General features: G+C 34.2%; 2 protein-coding genes across 2 annotated transcripts; both read right to left on the reverse strand.

Moving 5' to 3' along the window:
* Positions 1-6465: 6465 nt before the first annotated feature.
* Positions 6466-7590, reverse strand: LOC133299161 (uncharacterized). Its single transcript, XM_061498602.1, has one exon. The coding sequence runs from the start codon at positions 7588-7590 to the stop codon at positions 6466-6468; it is 1125 nt and encodes a 374-aa protein (XP_061354586.1).
* Positions 7591-8525: 935 nt separating this feature from the next.
* On the reverse strand, positions 8526-10196 carry LOC133299162 (cyclin-A3-2-like; the record flags this gene model as incomplete). Its single annotated transcript, XM_061498603.1, has 5 exons — positions 9993-10196; positions 9685-9917; positions 9432-9608; positions 8895-9033; positions 8526-8648 (listed from the first exon to the last, which is right to left on the reverse strand). Coding segments are annotated over exons 1-5 (876 nt in total), but the record flags the coding sequence as incomplete, so codon positions are not given.
* Positions 10197-21111: the final 10915 nt, after the last annotated feature.

Genomic DNA, 21111 nt, shown 5'->3' on the forward strand with positions numbered 1-21111 from the left:
GTGACCTTTAGTTCCTTGCAAATATCTCAGAACTTTCTTTGCAGCTTTCCAGTGATCCATACCGGGATTACTTTGGTATCTACCCAACATCCCAACTGCAAAGCTAATATCTGGTCTCGTACAAGTCTGAGCATACATTAAACTCCCAACTAATGATGCATACGGAATTGCCTCCATTTCTTTTCGTTCCAATTCACTTTTAGGACATTGCATGAGGCTAAACTTATCTCCTTTCTGAATTGGAACTGGAGATGATGAGCAGTTTTCCATTCTGAATCTCTCTAGAACTCTATTAATATATGCTTTCTAAGACAAACCTAACAGTCTTTGTGATCTATCACGGAATATTTCTATTCCTATCACATAAGCTGCCTCACCCATATCTTTCATTTCGAAGTTACTAGAGAGAAACTTCTTAGTCTCATTTAAAAGACCAAGATCGTTAGTTGCCAGCAAAATATCATCAACATACAGAATCAATAAGATAAACTTGCTCCCACTGATCTTCAGATATATACATCGATCAACAATGTTTTCTTTAAATCCAAAGGAAACAACGGTATCATTGAACTTAAGGTACCATTGCCGTGAAGCTTGTTTAAGTCCGTATATTGACTTCTTAAGTTTGCACACCATGTGCTCTTTACCCTTTTCTATGAATCCCATTGGTTGGTCCATGTACACATCTTCATCTAAATTTCCATTTAGAAAGGCGGTTTTCACATCCATTTGGTGTAACTCTAGATCATAATGAGCCACCAATGCCATAATAATTCTTAAAGAATCCTTCTTTGAAACTGGTGAAAAAGTTTCTTTATAGTCAATGCCATATTTCTGAGTGAATCCTTTTGCAACTAGTCTGACCTTGTAACGTTCCAAGTTACCATGAGAGTCACGTTTGGTCTTAAAGACCCATTTACAACCAACTCTCTTGCACCCTTCTGGTAACTCAACAAGATCCCAGACCTTATTCTGTTCCATAGATTTCAACTCATCTTTCATAGCATCTAACCATTTATCACCATTTTCTCCATTCATGGCTTGTGAAAACGTTACTGGATCATCCTGAATACCCATGTCAAATTCAGACTCTTGTAGATATACCACATAATCATTAGAAATAGCAGGTCTCATTTCTCTTTGAGATCTTCTTAATGCTATTTGTTGTGGTTCTTCTACTATGGGTTCATTCGGTTCATCAACAATGATCTCTTTATAAGTAGTGGGATCATTAACTTGTCCTTCATTATTATTGATTGGTTCAATAGCATAAGGAACAATAACTTTACTAGAGCTACAAGGTAATGGAACTTGTACTCTCACTTCATGAATATCCACTTTACGTGGTGTTTTACTCCCACTAACTTCACCATTCTCAATGAACCTTGCATTTCCAGATTCAATAATCCTTGTAATATGATAAGGACAGTAAAATCTATACCCTTTCGATTTTTCTGGATAACTAATGAAATAACCACTGATTGTCCTTGCATCTAGTTTCTTTTCTTGCGGATTGTAATATCTAATCTCTGCCTGACAACCCCAAACATGCAGGTGTCTTATACTAGGTTTCCTTCCAGTCCAAAGTTCAAAAGGAGTCTTTGGAACTGACTTACTAGGAACCCTATTCAATACGTACATGGCAGTTTTTAGAGCATAAGTCCACAATGAAACAGGTAAAGAAGAATTACTTAACATACTCCTAACCATATCCAGTAAGGTCCTATTACGCCTTTCTGATACACCATTCTGTTGCGGTGTACCGGGCATTGTGTATTGAGCACAAATACCACGCTTTTCCAGAAATTTAGCAAATGGGCCCGAATGTTGTCCACTTTCATCATACCTTCCATAATATTCACCACCCCTATCAGACCTGACAATCTTCACCTTTCTGTCTAATTGCCTTTCAACTTCATTAATATAAATCTCCAAAGCATTTGCAGCTTGAGACTTATCATGCAGCAAATAGACATAACCATAACGTGAATAATCATCAATGAAAGTGATAAAATATTTTTCTTTATTGAAAGCATTAACATCAAACGGACCACATACATCAGTGTGTATAATTTCAAGAAGCTGAGTGCTCCTTGTGGCTCCTTTCTTTGTGTGTTTTGTTTGTTTTCCTTTAATACAATCCACACAAATATTTAAATCAGTAAAGTCTAAATCCGGAAGGATTTCATTATTTACCAATCTTTTCATCCTTTCTTTGGAAATGTGTCCCAAACGTTTGTGCCACAAGTAAGCAGAACATTCATTAATTAAGGCACGTTTAGTACCAACATTATGATGCAGAGTCATAAGCGTTTCAGCATAAAGATTATCAAGACATAATTTATATAATCCATCACATAAAGTATCATTACCAATCAAATGATTGTGCTTGTACAAACTGAAACTACCACTACCAAATTTAAAAGAGTAACCAGCAACATCAAGTTTGGAAATTGAAACCAAATTCCTAGATATACTAGGTACATAAAGAGTTTCACATAAATCCAAATGAAATCCACTATCGAGAATTAAACGGTAAGTCCCAACAGCTTCCACCGGAACTTTCACTCTATTGCCCATAAGGACAAACTTTTCATTTGGCTTTGTGGTTTGGGTCATAAGAAATCCCTGCATTGTATTAGAAACATGAGTAGTACAACCAGAATCAATCCACCAAGTATTATAAGGAACTTCAGCCAGGTTTGATTCATAACATACATAAGCACTAGGCTTACCTTTCTTTTCGAACCAAGCCTTACGTTTCAGGCAATCCTTTTTGAAATGCCCTTCCTTTTTACAGAAATGACACCTCATCTTTGCATTACTTTCCTTTTTGTGGATTTTAGAAGAAGAGGCCTCATTCACTTTAAGGGGTCCTCCTCCTCCTCCTTTCTTCTCATGCTTCTTTCCTTTATTCTTTTCAGCTCCTTGATGCTTTACATAATTGATAGAATGAGCTCCCTGATTCTTAAGTCTGGTTTCCTCCTGAACTAACATACTGTGCAATTCATGCACATTCCATTTGTCTTTCATGGTATTATAGTTCATTTGGAAAGGACCATACTCAGACGGTAATGAGTTCAATACGAACTGCACCAGGAAGTTCTCATCCACAGCCATTCCCAATGCTTTCAATTTTGCCGCAATGTTTGTCATTTCAATAACATGCTCATGCATAGTACGCGAACCATCAAACTTCATGGTGGTCAGTGTACTCATAAGTGTCCAGCAAGAGACTTATCAGCGGTTTGGGAGCGCTCTTCCACAAGTTTCATCATTTCGATGGCACTTTCAGTTTGTGGAAGAGCTGACTTAATGTTGCTTGCTATGCTCATTTTCATGTACATCAAACTTAATCTGTTGGATCTTTCCCAGTTCTTAAAATGGTCCCTTTCATCCTCAGTGCTTTCATCAGTAATAGCACCAGGTATCTCTTCTCTAAGAGCCATATCCATATCCATTACCCCAAGGTAAAATTGGATTTGCTCTTTCCATTCAGAGAAGTTCAAACCATTAAAAACTGTAACAGTTGAGAACATGGAATGTGTAGCAACAGGTACTGCAAGGAATAACATTTAAAACATTAATGCTTTGAGTCATACATGTCATATACTAACATACTTCACAGATTCAACTATACTTACTTCAATGCATATCAATGTTCACCTTTGGGGATCCATTAACATACAACATTAACTATAATGATGCTATATAAATTTCACATAATTTGGCAATGATGCATACCCCTATCATAAATATTTGTCATCTTTGGATGTCCAAATGCAAGGAAATATGCCAACAATACCAACATCCATGTTCATTTTATAAAACAAATAATCAACCTTTGGGTTGATCCCTAACTGTTCTATAATAATGAACTTCAATATACCACAACATGAATAATTATATCATACTATTCACAGCATCACAGTCATGGTAATTGAAATAAAATTCATAATATTTGAAATTAAAATAACTCTTCAAGATTTGGCCACTTTGGTGACTAACAAATCTACGCTAATTAATTCCAAAACTTTAATATATCATAAACAATAATAGGATTAAATTTTCACATTTAATTTTAATCAACCACGTCACATAAGCATTTACGGTTTAGAGAAATAAAAAATAAAAATAAAAAACAAGTTTCCAAACCGTGAAGGTTGCAGTATTCCAAAACACGAAAATCGAATGGCAATATTATCCATTAATATGTAAATGGAAGTGAAATCCAACGCACTGTTACCGAAAACCGAATGGCAATATAATCCATTAATCATGATGCACAGTTAATTGATTTCAAGAATAATATGAAATCCAATATCATTCACTTTTCCGTAATACCAACAGTGGTTCACGATTTCATTCAAATCAATTGAGGCTTTTTTGTCCATAAGCACGAAAACCGAAAAGCAAACTCATATACCAAAAGTACCAACTTCAAACATCTAAATCCTTTTATCTGAATGTTGATAGTAAATCTTATAATTGGCAAAACCGAAAAAATGTACAGTGCATAAAACCAAATGGTTATTGCCTAATATGTGAATGACGTTGTCCAATACGTGAATTCCATTAATGGCTTTCGTGAGTTTTTTAATAATAACCGTGAATTTTATTTTCAAAACCCTAACTTTTCATGAATCAAAAATTCATTTATAATTATTTATGGAAAAACACAAATCCTTAAACACATGCTCTGATACCACATGTAAGTTAATTTCATCAGTAAATCAATAATACATGTTCAACAATGATCATTCAAGAACATGATACAAGATCTTTAGAATTCATGGTTTTCACATAAGGGTGTACCTTTCTCCATTAGTGCGGAAGAACTTTGATGGTGGAATGACTTTCTCAGAGTCTTGACCCTTTTCTCTACTTGTATCTTCTTTGACAGTGATTGGATACAACTATGATGGGCAGACAATGAAGGAGAGTTTCTCTGAAGATACTGTTCTCAGAAAACTACCAAAAACTCTTATAATAACTGAATCTGTCACCAGTTATTTATTCATAAATAACTTCCCAACTCCCTTAAACCGTCAATTACCATTATGCCCTTTTTATTAATTAAATCAACTGACACGTAATATTACACCTGAGACAAATAGTTTTACACCATGGTCACCGCAAACTTAGTTTCCGGCGTCTTTTTCAAGTTCAATGGAAAGTTGAAGTGCTTAAATACATGCTCTCTTTCAAAAGTGGCTACTTCCTGAATTTCGGGATTTGAAGTAACAATTCTTATGTTTTCTTTTTCTTAGGAAAAACTCCTTTTCTCATGGTACTGACAATAGGTTTCCAGATGTAATTTCGTAAAACACCTTAGTAATATTTGTTTTCCATCTAGCATTTAGCACTTTCCTTTCAGATAATGTCCGAATTTCACTTTGTATATTCGTAATAGCCTAGTGCGGAACCAACTAAATATATTGCAGCACCAGTTTACAATTTCTCTGCGGAATCTTGTCTTAAAATAACAACGGAATCTTAATTACGAATTAAAATAAACTATTTTGATTTGATATATTTAATGCATTTAAGTTATCGTTCACAGCCACAGGCAGAAATGTCAACGGGATCGGTAGGAACAAAGTGTTGGGACCTAGATATAAGATAATAGGGAATGGATGAGAATGGATACTTTTTATGTTTCTTGTTAACATGATCGTGAGCGTGATTATATATATGAGCAACGACAATCCCTCGCGCTTTGGACTTTGTGGATGATATTCTATTTATGTGCGGGATGAGATGCTGCCAACGTATGCAAAGTTTGAATGAGTTCATTACTAAAGCTGATATAATGAGTTCATTACTACCACTAGTCGTCCGTTATCAACGAGAGAAATCATCCACCAAGATAAGAAGATATTTGTATTTATGTATTGAAGAAACTGTGTAAGGTCCCCGATTATCTCCATGAATCAATTCAAATACATGTGTAGTGTTTTAGTGAGACTATTACAACATGGAAGTTTCTTTTGCCTTGCAAAATGACATAGATCACAAGGAGAGACTACTTCTGCTGGAATACAGGGAAGGAAGTAGACATATGTTCTAAAGTTGTATTAGAAATGCGGCCAGGTCTAAGATGCCATAGTTTGGCTGTGTCTGAAGATTTATTTTGGCACTAATTTGCTGCAGCAGATGATGGATATTGGATGGTGATTGAGAACATACAGTCCATGTTGCCGTTTAGCTGTACCAATCGTCCTCAAGGATTTGATCTGTTGAATTGAACAGGTCAGGCGACAAAAAACTAAAGCAGATCTCTAAGGGGCTAAGTGACTGAAATTAAAATGACATGGAAAAGAGGAACATATAGTACATTCAACAAGGTTAATGTATCAGGAATATTGACTTTTCCTGAATAGTGAATAATGAGCAATGACACTAGCACTGTTTGGAAGAGTAATGGAAGCAGGTCTAATTTTATGCATTGTGGAGAAATAGGCTTTATTGCATTAGTTGCTCGGAGGAATGATTACCTGAAGCAGTCGTATCAACATTAAAAGTGCAAGTCTGAGCAAGATTGGAAGTGTGCTCAGAGGAATCATCAACTTGCTTCGAATGCTGAATCAAATTCAAGGTACTTTGATATTGTTCTTCTGAGAACATCTGGTTAAAAGCATTCTTAATCTGATTATTCTCTTCGCCAGCAGGATAAGTAACACAAGCTTGAGACACATTATTAGCAGCATGTGGATTCCTAGTTTTGTATTCAGGTGGGAATCCATGTTTGAGGAAGCAGGTATCTGTGGTATGATTAATCTTACCACAGTGAGAGCACAATCTATTGTCATTTCCTCTACCTTTGCTGATATTTGAACGGCCCCTCCACGTATTAAAAGATCCACCATCACGAACATGAGATTGTTCAAAGGAGTTTTCTAATATATTTGCATCTAAATTCAATTGTCTCTCATGTTGAGCTATGAAAGCAAAAATTCGATTGACAGTAGGGAGAGGGTCAAGAAGCATAATTTGTGATCTCACATTAGCATATTGATCATTGAGGCCTTTGAGGAATCTAATAGCATGATCTCCGTCTCTAATAGTTCTCATTTGTGCCATAGCTCCACAAGAACAAGGATTTATACACTTACACAAGGATAAAGGCTGTAAAATTTCTAGTTCATCCCAAAGAATTTTTAATTGAGTGAAGTATTCTGAAACTGACCTATCACCTTGCTTCAAACGAAAAATGTCATCTTGAATGTCAGAAATTCTGAATACATCAGCCTGAGAAAAACGTTCTTTAAGATCCTTCCACACTATTGATTGAGCAATCAATTCTGAAATGGATTTGTGAATCCAAGACAGAACCACTGCATTACAACGTAGCCAAGCTGGATAAATTGGATCTTTCTTCGAAGGAATGGGAATAGTGCCATCAACGAATCCCAATTTGTTTTTAGAAAGCAATGCAATGGACATGGCCCGAGACCAAGTGTTATAATTCATTCTGCCATTGAGAAGTGGAGAAACAAGGATAACGATTGCAGGGTTTTCATCCGGATGCAGAAAAAAGGGATTTGATGGGTTGGTTACGTAATCTGGAATGGAGCTCTGAGTTGCCATTCTGTGAGTGAGTTCTTTCTTGCACCAGCTGACTCACTATATCATATGGGAAAAGAAAACTAACTCCTAACAGACTAACAGAAAAACAGAATTGAAGCGGCCTATACACTATTGGTTGGCAATTACATACATTTACACTATCACTCAATTTAAAAAGAATTTCATTCTAACAACAACTGCTTGTAAATATTTCTTCCAAACTTTTTGACTTCATTGCCGGCAAGGTTTAAAAATATAATTAAAATTTGATTCAGTAATTACATCCCTCAATTTAAATACAAGTTTCATTATAACAACAACTACGTATAAACATTTATTAGAATTTTTTATTTTTTATTTTGGTAAAACCATCTCAGTCTCATTTTTATTTTATTCATTTCATATGAGTGAACATTTCTTAGTACTATCCATATTCAATTGTATCCATATAGTCTATATTTTATTTGATCATTTTAACTGGAACACTTTTTGTAACGACTTTTTTGTTCCCAAAATCAAATGGTTGAAATTAAAATAAATGAAAGTAACAAGACATGTTTCCTATATCACCACCAAGGAAATTTGTTTCCATATGTATTCAATGACATTTTTATTTTATTTTACAATTTTTTTTCCATTTGTTTCCATATGTGACCATTTACTGCTGCAAACAGCTCTACGAGCTCCATTGAACCAAAAATAATTACAGTGGTGAAAAGGGATCAAGGGGGCGGGGTGCATATGCTGTTCAACACTGTATCTAATTTACAAAATTCAGCTGATGCTTAGTCAGGAGTGCCCTCCAGATAACTTGCAGGAATTTCCCAAGCAGTCAATAATGCTACTCTAGAAAACTGTTGTAGAAAGGTCGTGCACTTCTGATTAGATCTATGTTTAAAAATTAAGTGCTGCATACTGCCAAATTAAATGAAAACTAAGAATACCTTGGGTTGCAAGTATTTTTCTCGTATCCCTCGTAAAGGACTTTCTTTGATTGTCGAGTGCACCGCATGTATGGCAAGGACACATTCCTTCAGGTCACATGGCTTATAACCGGTTTTGCGTTGTAACAGTAGGTTCTGCTTAACAAGAAAAAGATGCGGTTACTGCTAAAAGGCAATGATGCCAATGCACATGATTTATTCATTCTTTTATCTTAAAAGATACACCTGCCACTCAATTTTAATTTAACTCTCTCAGTTCAACAACCCTTATCACAAAGTACGCAGGTCATCAAAGTTATATTTCTACCGCAAGAAGTGGGACCCCTTGGATGGCAAAGATAATTAAAGTGAGTTGAAAATAAAATTGCCTGTGTTTCGTACCCATGGATGCTTCCTTGGTTCAATTATGAACCTGGATAGAAATACAGCCGATGCTGCAGCCACTGATGGTAAGAATTTAATGCACTCATATTCCAACAGGCATAGCTCCAGTAGATAATAAGCCAACAACTCCAATTGTTGCAGCCAATACTGTGACAGCAGCATAAATAATTGTTATAATATACACCAGAAGAAGGAAAAGTTAAAGTGAATATTTGTTTTATTAACTTTTCATTAACTCCATTGCAATATATGTTTTATATTTTGATAGTTTGTTAGAAAATATAATATAAATCATTTAATAAGAATAAACACGAAAGAATTAGTACTAAGACACTTAGTTAAAGAGGGGAAATTGTAGAGTACAAGTACAACTGTGCCTAGAATACCTGTAAATCCATCACAGCAACTCTGGTAATAAGTAAATCTATCTCAGCAGCTCTGATAATAATTCTGCCATCGAGTAACAGTAGGTAATAGAATTAGAAAGAATCAAACAAACAAAAAAAAAGAATTAGAGCGAATCAAGTTATGGATAATGAGAAACATTTAATTTCTTGCCTGAGAAATGTTTTAGCGGTTGGATTGCCCAAGTCAGGGTTCAAGGTTCTGAGGACCTCACCCTCCATATCCATAACCTCTCTGGGGGTATAAGCGTTATCTGTCATGAAGCAGAAGCCTTCCACATGTGGAATATTAATCTCTTCACGTTTCCTGTTAATTAGTTAGTTATAATAATTAACATATGTAAATTAAATAATGATGAATGATTAGGAGTAGGATTAGTTACGCGGCAATAAGCAAGCAAGAAACACCAAGAAGCTGGAGGTGATTCCGTTTGATAGGACGAGCAGAGAGGAAGCGATCAAGGCAAGAAACAGCAAGATGAAGGGTATCGGGAACAGACTTGCATCCATTAACAACCTCCGCTAACCAATCCACCAGAATTCTGCGCATATTGCTTGTAAGATCTGTCTGAACTGTCTCCATATAATTGGGCAATGGCCTCCTATTCACCTCCATCTGAACTCGTGAACAACCAATGCTCTTACTAACTAACTGACTCACTGACTAACATATAATGAAATTAATAAATACCTCCAAGGCATGAAGATGGTTGTACATGAAAGAAAAAGAAGACAGGTGATTGGTGTTGTGCGTCATCTTTATCTCAGTCTTCTTCTTGGTTATAGTTTTCCTGGCAAAATTGGTGAGATCGCTCAGCACCGTCCGCCTCTTCGCCGCAGTTAACTCCGGAGGGTGAGTCGCCGGCCGTTTGCAGTTGTTTTCCTGTTCAGCCATGTCCACGTCAGATTGGAAGGGAATCATGGTTGGTTAGGTGTAATTCAACAGTGATCACTCACACTCAGCTTCTTATAAATAAAAAAAAGAAAAAAAAGAATCAATCTTACCTTTCTTCTTTTTTTATTATTAATTTGGTTTCTGCGGGGGAAAATGCCGCCATTTCATCTGTTCAAAATCTCCATGCCGCGCTCTTCACCCACCCTGCTTCCTACTTCTACAACCTGTTTACGCAATTGCTAAAATCTTTTTCCTTTTTGTAAAAAAGGAAAAACAACGTACTTTTACAGTAACTATGGAAACATTTATAAAGAAAAAGGAAAACAAATCTGTTCAAATAAATCAGATTATAGCATATTACCATGGGGTTTGATTTTCTCATGTTGCAATTCTCATGTCGTGACTCAACTAGTGGTGGGTCCCACATTTATTATAAAAAAAAATATATTTTGCACGCAACTCGAAGGGTCACAACATGAGAATTGAATTCTCATGCAACATGAGAATTGAATTCTCATGCAACATGAGAAAATGTTTTCCGTATTACTATTTATATACATAACTAAAGAGGAAAAAAACAATTGAATTAAATTATTTGTTAAAGATGAACTTTCTTTATTTGATAGTATTATAAAAGAAAATCATCATCTTTTCTTGGGACAAATCTTTGGTGGAGACATAGAGGAAAATACAAAAAAAAAAGAAAAGAAGATAAGGATTGAAATGAGATAAAACTTCCCTTATATAGAAAGAATATGCAATGAGTTGAGTGCACTAGTTGCACCAAAGATTTATCTCTTTTCTTGTCACAAAAAAATGATAATTTTTCACCAATATTCATTGGCTTAACTGATAAGGAGCTTATGTCTCTTAACAAAAGGTCTCGAGTTTGAGTACTGAGAATGAAAATAATGAATTTGGGAGAGCTATTCCCTTAATAGAGTCCTTCAACGGTCGAACCAAATTAGTTGGAACGATGAATCAGTTAGATTGTACCAAAAAAAAGAAAAAAAGAAAAATAACTGTCTTTCATATATTAACTTCAAAATCAAAATATTAGATAAGAAAAAAAAACTGGCTATATTGAGGACCAATATGAATGACCTAAGCTATAGTTTTGGAAAGGGGTCTAACCAATAATCCCTAATAAAAAGAGTTGTGTTCACTAGATTTAGCAATCATGAAAATCAAGTTCATAATGAAACATAATTAATACAAAATGGATCACAATGAGCTTAATTAGATAAGTAATTGAATTGAAATATTTTGAAATTCTAAAACATAATTAATTAATAGAGCTCACATATTGAAAAAATTATAACACTCTCTCATTTGGGCTACATTAATTAATATAATATCTATTTTGAAAACGACTATCGAGTTAATAACTAGAAAATAATTGTATGTAGCCACAATTTTGAAAAATAATATTTCAATTCAACATTTCAAGCCAACCAAATCCAATATAACTCTATCATAGGAACATAGTGGTTAATATGCTGAAAATACTATAATATATGACATCTCATACTCACATACAATACATCATACTCACATACAATACATATTACACTTTCATGAATCATGGGCATATAATAGTATGGTAAAAATTAGTGCCAAAATACAATCAATAATGTAGCACACTAATTGTTATGGGTCCTCAATGTGTCTCCATATTCTTTTTTCTTTTTATAATTGAACATTAAACCAGGCCGGTCATTGATCCAGTCAAGGTATTGAGTCACTGGTTCAACGAGTGGGTCACTGGTCCAATCGCATGACTCGGTAATTATATGCAATTCTATAATTTATATTAAAAAATTATAAACATACTCAAATATCTAAAAAAAATGATAAGAATTTCAAATATTTTAATATAAAAATAATAAATCACGTATTATTATTCAATAAAGGATCAAACAAAAATATAATACTCATAATATGGGGTTTCAGATTCAGTAAACGAAATCTCTAACTATAAATCAAATCAAAATTTTCTACATAGTGCATAATTGAGATAATATTAGTATTGTATGTACATAACTTATGTAAGTTAATAAGCTAAAAAATATTCAAATATGTCCATTATGATTTTACTTTATTTTTAAAAAATTGGAATAATTTTTTTTTGGAACCGGGTCAGGTCACCGGTTCTCATGAAAACCGGTCGGTCGCACAGGGTCATACCGGTTCTGATGCATGGCCGATCCATTGCATCAACCGGACCTTTATATGACTGGTTTATCGATTCCCGGATTAACCCGGCCGGATCAGTCCGGTTTTATTAACATTTTGAACCTACTTCTTGAACCCTATAAGTTTCTCTTTGGGGTGATAATCTGGGCTCTTGAATCCTATATTATTTCTGATGCGTATACTTGTGCTGCAGTAGTTGCTATAGATTTTATTCCCCTTTTTGCTATAGTAACATTACACTCAACAACTGTCTCAATTAACTGAGTTTTTGGTTTAGATGCAGATCCTTTCTTGATATTAAAATTAGGAGTTGCAATAGAGAAATTCATGACAGGAAAAGATGTAAGGGTTCAGGACTGTTCTCTCTGGTTCTTGCTGAAGCTAATTTGACAGAGAAGTTTTGTATCTTAGTATTCATCCCAAGCTTATTCCTACCTTTTTCAAGTCAATTCTTAGTGGTAGACATATTCTTTTTGTTAGTTTGATCAGACCCAAAAGTCCTACCTTTAATTAGTTCTTTTTTCTAAGTAGCATGTTCGGGTTTTTTCTTCCTTTGGACTACCATCCAAGGTCCAACACCTTAGGGCAGGGGTTGATTAATAGGCGTTTCTACAATCACTTCAGGAATACTCAAAAAATAGTTTCTACAATCACTTATATTCCAAATTCGTCGATTCATCAGACTGGAATTCCAAAATTGCCTCACAAATCATTGTCTCTGTGGAAATTTCCCCTTCATTCTTTGATCTTTTCACTCTTTTTCTTGCATTGGACAGTAATTCAAAAGCTCTCTCACTTGGTTCACCCGTGGAAACCCCAATCTTCCCACTAAAAAAATAGAACCCTAGCAAAAAGAAATTTTTTCTCTCGCGTGAGTGCACGCGCCCAACCCATTTGGATCTCCCATATATATACACACACATAAATGAGTGATGTGAAATTTTAAGATTGTCCTCGTTCTTTTTTATTTTATTTTTATTGATGGAAATCTGTCCTCGCTATCTTCACTCTCACATGTAATCGATCAACAATTCCAGCCGTAAAGTTCATCAATATCAGTACAAACGAGCGCTATATGCTGTAAATCGTTATGCAAATCAAAACCACCATCCTCTACCTTTTTGCCTTTTGTATTGTGACTTGAGTAAATCCCTCAAAAAAAGTGACATGATCTAAACCTGGAAAAAGAAAACTACTATAAAAAATACAAAAAATAGTGAAACATTTTGAGAACAGAAAGCAAATTCACCGAGATGCCAGCTGACGATCTGAAAGATCTGAAAGATCTCTCAATCAGTGTTATTATACTCCGGACGATCATCTTCGGATCTCTCAATCAGTGTTATTAACCACAGGGCAATAGGTCGTGGTATTCGTCAATAGATCACAGAAGAATCAAATTTAAATAGAGGTTAATATGAAAGACCACCATTAGAAAAAGAATTATGTATGATGTATCATTGGTCTTGTATATGTATATCTTACTTCAAATAAGAAGGGAAGACCATGAAATTGCATGCAGAATCATAGAATAGTATTTTAAACCTTATAATATGAAAGGAAATTTACATAACAGTTTTTTGAAGTCCAACCTTTTATACCTTTCCCCAGAAACTGGACTGGTAGCCTCCAAACCTGGATCTAGCTCTAGTATAGATGAGACAGTTCATTAGCTATAGATGCCTTCTTACCAACTTTACACTTTTTTATGTTAGAGACTTTAAACTGCTTATGTCATCCAGTGATGTACACGTTGGATATTCATCTTGTCCAGAGTTACATTATCCATAGTTGCAGCCACAAGATCCTCAGAGTCAAATGCAAAATCAGAGCCTAACTCTCTTCAGTGACTCTCTGATAGGATGAACCTACCCAAAGTACAGAATCAACAAAGGAGAGGGAAAGAGGGATTCGAAAGAAAGAGATGAGAAAAGAGAACGATCTTTTATTCACTGCAAAGTATATTCAACAATCACTTATGGTTACAATGGATCCTATTTATACAAGTCATGTTTCCCACCCAATGTGGGTGTCACTAACGGCTAACTGACAAGACTCCCATCAAGTTACACCTCAGTACATGTGAACCTCTTGGGCCTTCTAATTATTCTTCTAGCCTTCCTTCCAGCAATGCTATCCTCTATTGCATTGTTGTTCTCTTCTTCTCCTTGTTGGGCCTCAATTCCTGGCTTCATCTGCTGGCCCAGCTCCCATTTCATGTATTTCACTCATATCAATACCCACCCCATTAAGAATAACCTTGTCCTCAAGGTTAAAATGTGGATAGTGTCTTCTAAACTCGTGTAATTTTTCCCAAGTTGCTGTTTCTTGTGGCATTCCACTCCAAATCACTTTAATTTCTATTTGTTGCTGATCTCCTGAGGCATTTCTTCTACTGTCCATAATGTCTAATGGTTCCAGAATAGGCATGCCTTTAGTAAATACTTCAGGTAAAGGAAAAAGAGGAACATGATTGTCTCCTATGTATGGTTTGAAGAGAGAAACATGAAAAGTATGGTGGATCTTTGCATTTGGTGGAAGCTCCAACCTGCATGCAACCTGACCAATCCTTTTTACAATGGAAAATGGTCCAAAATATCTGCGGGACAGTTTATTACTCATTCTCTCGGCAACTGATGACTGCCTGTAAGTTTGTAGATGAACCCAAACAAAGTCACCTACCTTGAACTACACATCCCTTCGCTTGTGATCTGCTCTCTCCTTCATAGATTGCTGAGCACTGACTAAATTCTGTTGACTCTGCTGTAAAATAATCTGCCTATCAAGTAGAACAGTATCTACCTCTCATGTGTGCCAATTGTGAAACAATCTAAAATGGAAGGTTGATCTCGACCAAAGACTGCCTCGAAGGGTGTCATGCCTGCTGATGTATGATAAGCTGTATTATAACAATACTCAGCCCAATGTAGAATTGTGGACCACCTTTTAGGAAAATCTGCAACAAAACATCTCAAGTATTTCTCTAGAACCCGATTAACAACTTCAGATTGACCATCTGATTGAGGATGGTAGGTTGTAGTTCTCTTAAGCTGTGTTCCACTCTGGGCAAATAGTTCCACCCAAAACCTGCTGAGAAAAATAGAATCCCTGTCTGTGATGATTGATCGTGGGAGACAATGAAGTTTACAGACCATAGTTGCAAAAAGAGTTGCCACTTTATCTGCTGAGTACTGTTGAGGTAGTGGGCCAAAATGAGCTTGTTTGGATAAACGATCTACAACTACAAGGATAGTAGTAAAATCATGTGAGAGTGGTAGGCCCACTATGAAATCCATAGATAAATCTTCCCAAATTTTCTGTGGAATGGGAATTGGTTGTAACAACCCAGAGGTGCTTGTGTTTGATATTTAACCTGTTGGCACACCAAACAGGAATTAACAAAGGCTTTGACAGATTCTCTCCACTTGGGCCAAGTGAAACTAGCTGAAACTCGGGTCATTGTTTTCTGTATTCCAGGATGTCCACTCATGAGGGTTGAGTGACTCTCTTGCAAAATCTGCTGAATGAGTGGAGATGAGGGATCCAGTAAGACCTTCCCTTTATAAAACAACAGCCCTCCATGTACTTTATAATGTGCACTAATACTGGGATCAGTTTCCATGTTCCGATAAATGTGCTGAAAAAATTGGAAGACTGGTTCTCCTTCCTGAGTGCCTCCGGCAGGTCAATCTGCACTGTTGCTGCTGCTATAAGTGACATGAGGACAGGATATCGAGATAGAGCATCTGCAGCCTGATTTTCTTTTCCTGGTTTGTAAACAATGGTGTATTCGAAGCCCAATAGCTTGGTCAAATAGTATTGTTGCTCAGGTGTTTGGATCACCTGATCTAAAAGACTTCTCAAACTCTTTTGATCTGGTCATATAGTGAATCTCTTGCCTAACAAATATTGCCTCCACTTTTTTACTGCCTTTGTAATTGCCAAACACAACAGATTCACGATCTGTTATGAACCAATACTATATCAATAAAATGCAACACAAGCATAAAACTTAAAGACAACGCCTTTCCTTACGTTTAACGTCTTAAGGCTCCATACCAAGCCATAAGTCCTTAATCACTTGATTCTGACTTAGTTTAATTAAAACAGAAGTTCAACTTCATCAATCTAGGGTCCCAAACCCCCAATAGCCTATTGTCCTCACAACACAGCTACTGTTCTTCGAAATCCCATAATATCCGGATATTCCTCGGGACCATATCCAGATATTCAATATCCGGATATCTCACTGGACATATCCGGATATGCAATATCCGGATATACAGAATCTCATATCCGGATATCACATATCCAGATATTCATCGGGCACATATCCGGATATTTCATGACAGAATGCAGAAAATGCATTTCGTGAAGATATCCTTCCAAGGTTGGGTTTTTAACGATTTAAAGCACCTAAACATGCATTTCTAGGTGTGTTCAACATTACCCAACAACAAGTTAGCATCTTTAAGCCTTAACATGCATCAAGCTTTCATTTTTAAGCATTAAACTCATGATCAAAGGTTGGTATACATACCAAAGGCTTAAAACAGAGAATGAAGGTGCTCTTGGAGCTCAACACAACCCCTCAAGTCTGACTCAAAGATGTGCACGAAAATAGCACCATAAAGGTTGGTTCCTTAGAGCAAAGTTCCCCACTTGGACCTCCAAAAACCAAAGTCAAGCTTCTCACAACCAAACCAACCAAGTCAGCCCCAAAACCCCTCACCAACAGTGGCTGAGCACTCCCTCAAACCCACTCTCCACATTCACAAATCACCACCCAAGTGTATACAAGAAGAAAAGGTGAAGAAAACCAATAAAGGTCACAACTTGGCTCAAGAATGAGGGAGAAGGCCAAAGGAACAGAAACTGGTCAGCCTCCACCAACAACTCACGTTCAAAGTCTGGTATCTAGGGCTTTGTGCCCTTAAAAATGGGTATTTATAGCCCAAGCCACTTAAACACACAGTATTATCTTTAATTGCTACGCTTAGCATTTTAATCCCAAACTTTGGATTATGAAACTACATAATTTTCTAAGATTTATCATATTTTTCTTATAATTTTCTGAGCACCTTTCCGGTACGCGATTCTCAAAGTCAGTACCGGTTTCTAGCACCAGTTCTCATTATCTGAACTTGAAACTTGTTTTACAAGTCCTACATATTATTCTAGTAATTAAAATGCACTTACTATGATTTTCCGGGATACTTTTTCGGCACGCATTTATACCGACTAGCAGAATCGGTATCTGCACTTTTCTTCTGAAAAGCGACTTTCAGCATTATAACTCACTTACTATAATTATTAAAGCCTCATAATAATTATTAGGGTCAATTATGGAATCATTTCCTAATTTTGCATAATTAATTAATTAAATACCTTAATTAACTGTGCGGGTTCTTACAATGACTTCCACGGACAAAGTTGGGCATTCAATCCGAAGAAGGAATAGAATTAGAAGACGCATCTGATGACGAAGACGAGGACGTGAATCCCTTAAGGATTCTAAAATAGGAAGATCATTGGGAAGCATGACCTGAAAATCAGTCTAATTTTGAATATATCGAGATTCAAATCAACATTTCTGATTTGATGATTATAATCATAACTCAGTTTATAATGATTATCCGATTTATAATTATTATCCATCTTATCATAAAAATCCAGTCTATGATAAGTTTGATAGAGAATGTGATCTAATGGAGAAAGAATTATCAATTAAGTTTTTACCTAAAGAGATTGATATCAGTGAAAATGAAGAAGATTCGATGACGAATGTTTTCCTAGCATGAGAGAATGATGCACTTACAGTTGACCCATTGCACATGTTATTAAACTGTGGCCCAATAAGTATGACTCAATTGTTAAAAGAAACAGTAATTTGAAATATAAAAAATTACGATTAAATTCAAGTCCAAATGAAGCAGCAAACATGATTTGGATTTGCTTGGTAAAAAAAAAAAGCAACACATTTGGCATAATTTGATATTTAAGATTTGAAACGTATTTTGAATAATTTAATTATAATTAATTAATTTTGTTTAGAAGTTATTATTTATAAGATTTAAAATTTTGAATTTTGGATCAATTTGTAATTAATCTATAAAAAGGTGTATACGACTCTTATTGTAGGAAATGATTTTGTTATTTTTTAGTAGAAATTTAAAAATAAAGGGTTACTCTTTTATGAAATCCTAATTTTTTATTTATCCATGTTTTCTTTGTGCTTTTGGCATCACTAAATAGATTAGGGCTTAAAATATTTCAAACCTAATTTAGCATTTTAGCCTGATACAAACTGAATTATAGACTTAACCTGACTTAAAAAAAAAATTAAGATAACCTACCAAACTTTAAAAATGACATATTACACTCTGTAAAAGATAAATTATTATTTTGTTATCATCATGTCCGTCTTTATCATATATTGGTTTTCTCTTTTCTTTATTTATTATTATTTTAAATTTTAAATTTGTATTTTTTGAATTTGTTCTTTTTTTTTTCTTGCTTAATTTCATCCACAGCCAACTCCAATTAATTTGGGATAAAAATATTATTTATGTTTGTATATATGTTTTAATATATTGATAGATTATTTCGTTCAAAAATATAATAACTTTATTTTATTATATAAGAATTAATTGTAATAATATAATTGGGGTCATAATCATTTTATATTAATATAAATTATATTTTCAATCTTAATCATTGATTCCATTTTTATCTAATAATTCTGATTTTTTAGTTATATGAATCATTAAATATAAGTGGATTAATAATTAAGTATAAATATAAAAAAATTTATTCTTGTAAGACTGTAACTTGTAAGAATAAGTGAATAACCCCCCTCGTATACTTCATTTTTTTTTTTTGGAGTTACCCAACTTTAATTATCTCTTTGAGACGAGTTGGCTCCTTCCGGTATCCTCCGAGCTTCGACTCTTTGAGCCGGCTATGAGACTAATTCGGAGTGCGGGGGAACAGTGATGGCTAAAGGTTCAGCCCCCTCCCCAGGAATGCATTCAGCGGGAATCGAACACATATCCAACCCCACTAACTCAGCGCCAAGTTACCAACTGAACTGCACCCATTGAGTGTATACTTCATTTTCTAACATAAACTAACATATTTGTTTGTGATTAGTTTTGTATCCGAATGCCGAATGAGAACGATTTGAATACTTAAAACATAGAAGAGAAGATAACCCTCCCTTTAATAATATTGGGCCATCGATCAAATTATCCTCTTTTTTTTTTTTTTTTTTAATTATCAATCTATCTCATATATCAATTCATTTTGGTTAGATCAAAGTTGACTAACTGAATCCCACCTTCAAGTTTAACTTTACACGCGACATGACCACATTCTTTGCCCAAAATTTACTCAAAATGGGACATTGGGGCATTTATTTGGGCAAATGATTTACATGAATAAATACCCGATTAATTCGATTACGTACCTGATAGAGGATATTAAATCCTCTAAATTGAAATCAAATTATATTAAATTAAAATTAGTATTAAATTTATTAAGTCAAATTTTTTTAAAACCATAAATAATTTCTATTTGTACGGCGCAATCTTTTAGAATGTTTAAGAATTTAAAAACGTTAAATTTATTACTAATTATGAAAATTAATTTGACTATTTTTTTTCATATTCATTCAAAAAATTGAATGCATGTTTTTTTTACAGACAAGAAAAGAAATTTATAATAAATTTAATATTTTTAAATTTTTAATTTAATTTTTTTTCAAATATTATCATATAAATTGATATTCCGAAAAAAGGGTTAATTGGAATGTTTGCACTTTGCAGTGACATTTTATAAATAATTTAAAAATTTATAATCCTTATTTAATATTGTTTTTATAACATATTAGCTAATATTCTTTTTATAGAAATGAATTGTTTGTATATAATGTGTTAATTGTCCTTATTGAGACTTTAAGTGCTAAAATCATTACGTCTGAAACTTTGGCAATGTCTTAATTAAAAGAAATTTTTATTAATTTTTTTTAAAAAAAATATATGAAAGAATTCTAAACAAAATTTATCCCCTTAAAAGATGTGTACATTTAAGAATAAATTTTACTAATTTCAAAGAAAATTAATGTCATTTACTGATTACGAAGAAAAAGGAGTTTATTTTATTTTATTTGGACGTTGTTTTTAGTTAATCAATATATATCATCATATCTATTTTTGGTGCTAATATAATTAGACAAAGTAGATGAAATTGACTGGGAATATTTTTTCCTTTAAGCGTTGAATATATTTATGGTAAATAAAATAATTAATTACGTTGCAGTGAAATCAGGCTAATGGAAAGCGCGGAATGCATTTATGCCGTTCAAAATTAAAGGAGCTTTGCGTCATTCTTAATGAAAAAAAAAAAGAGAAGCAAAAGATGATTGTAAGTTGTATCTGAGATAAGATATCGTAACAATCAATTAGTATTATTATCAATTAAATTTATCGTTAGATCAATTTGTTGATCCAACAGTTATATTTATTTTCATCTTTATATGATTATGATTCCCTATATTTAATATGGAAGCATTAGATATGAAAAATCATAACTATATAAAGGTAAAAATAAATATAAAATATTAAATATAAGGAATCATAATCATATAAAAATAAAAATAAAAATAACAGTTTGATCAATATAATTGATTTAACGGTGAAATCGATTGATGGTAACACTG

This window comes from Gastrolobium bilobum, unplaced genomic scaffold (genome assembly GCF_033153095.1).
Source record: "Gastrolobium bilobum isolate Gb01-03AN ecotype WA unplaced genomic scaffold, APGP_CSIRO_Gbil_v1 utg500, whole genome shotgun sequence".
In the NCBI taxonomy this organism is placed as follows: Eukaryota; Viridiplantae; Streptophyta; class Magnoliopsida; order Fabales; family Fabaceae; genus Gastrolobium; species Gastrolobium bilobum.

What these genes read in the sequence shown, in the direction of transcription:
- LOC133299161 (XM_061498602.1), bottom strand. Translation starts at nt 7,590, where the DNA reads ATGGCAACTCAGAGCTCCATTCCAGATTACGTAACCAACCCATCAAAT.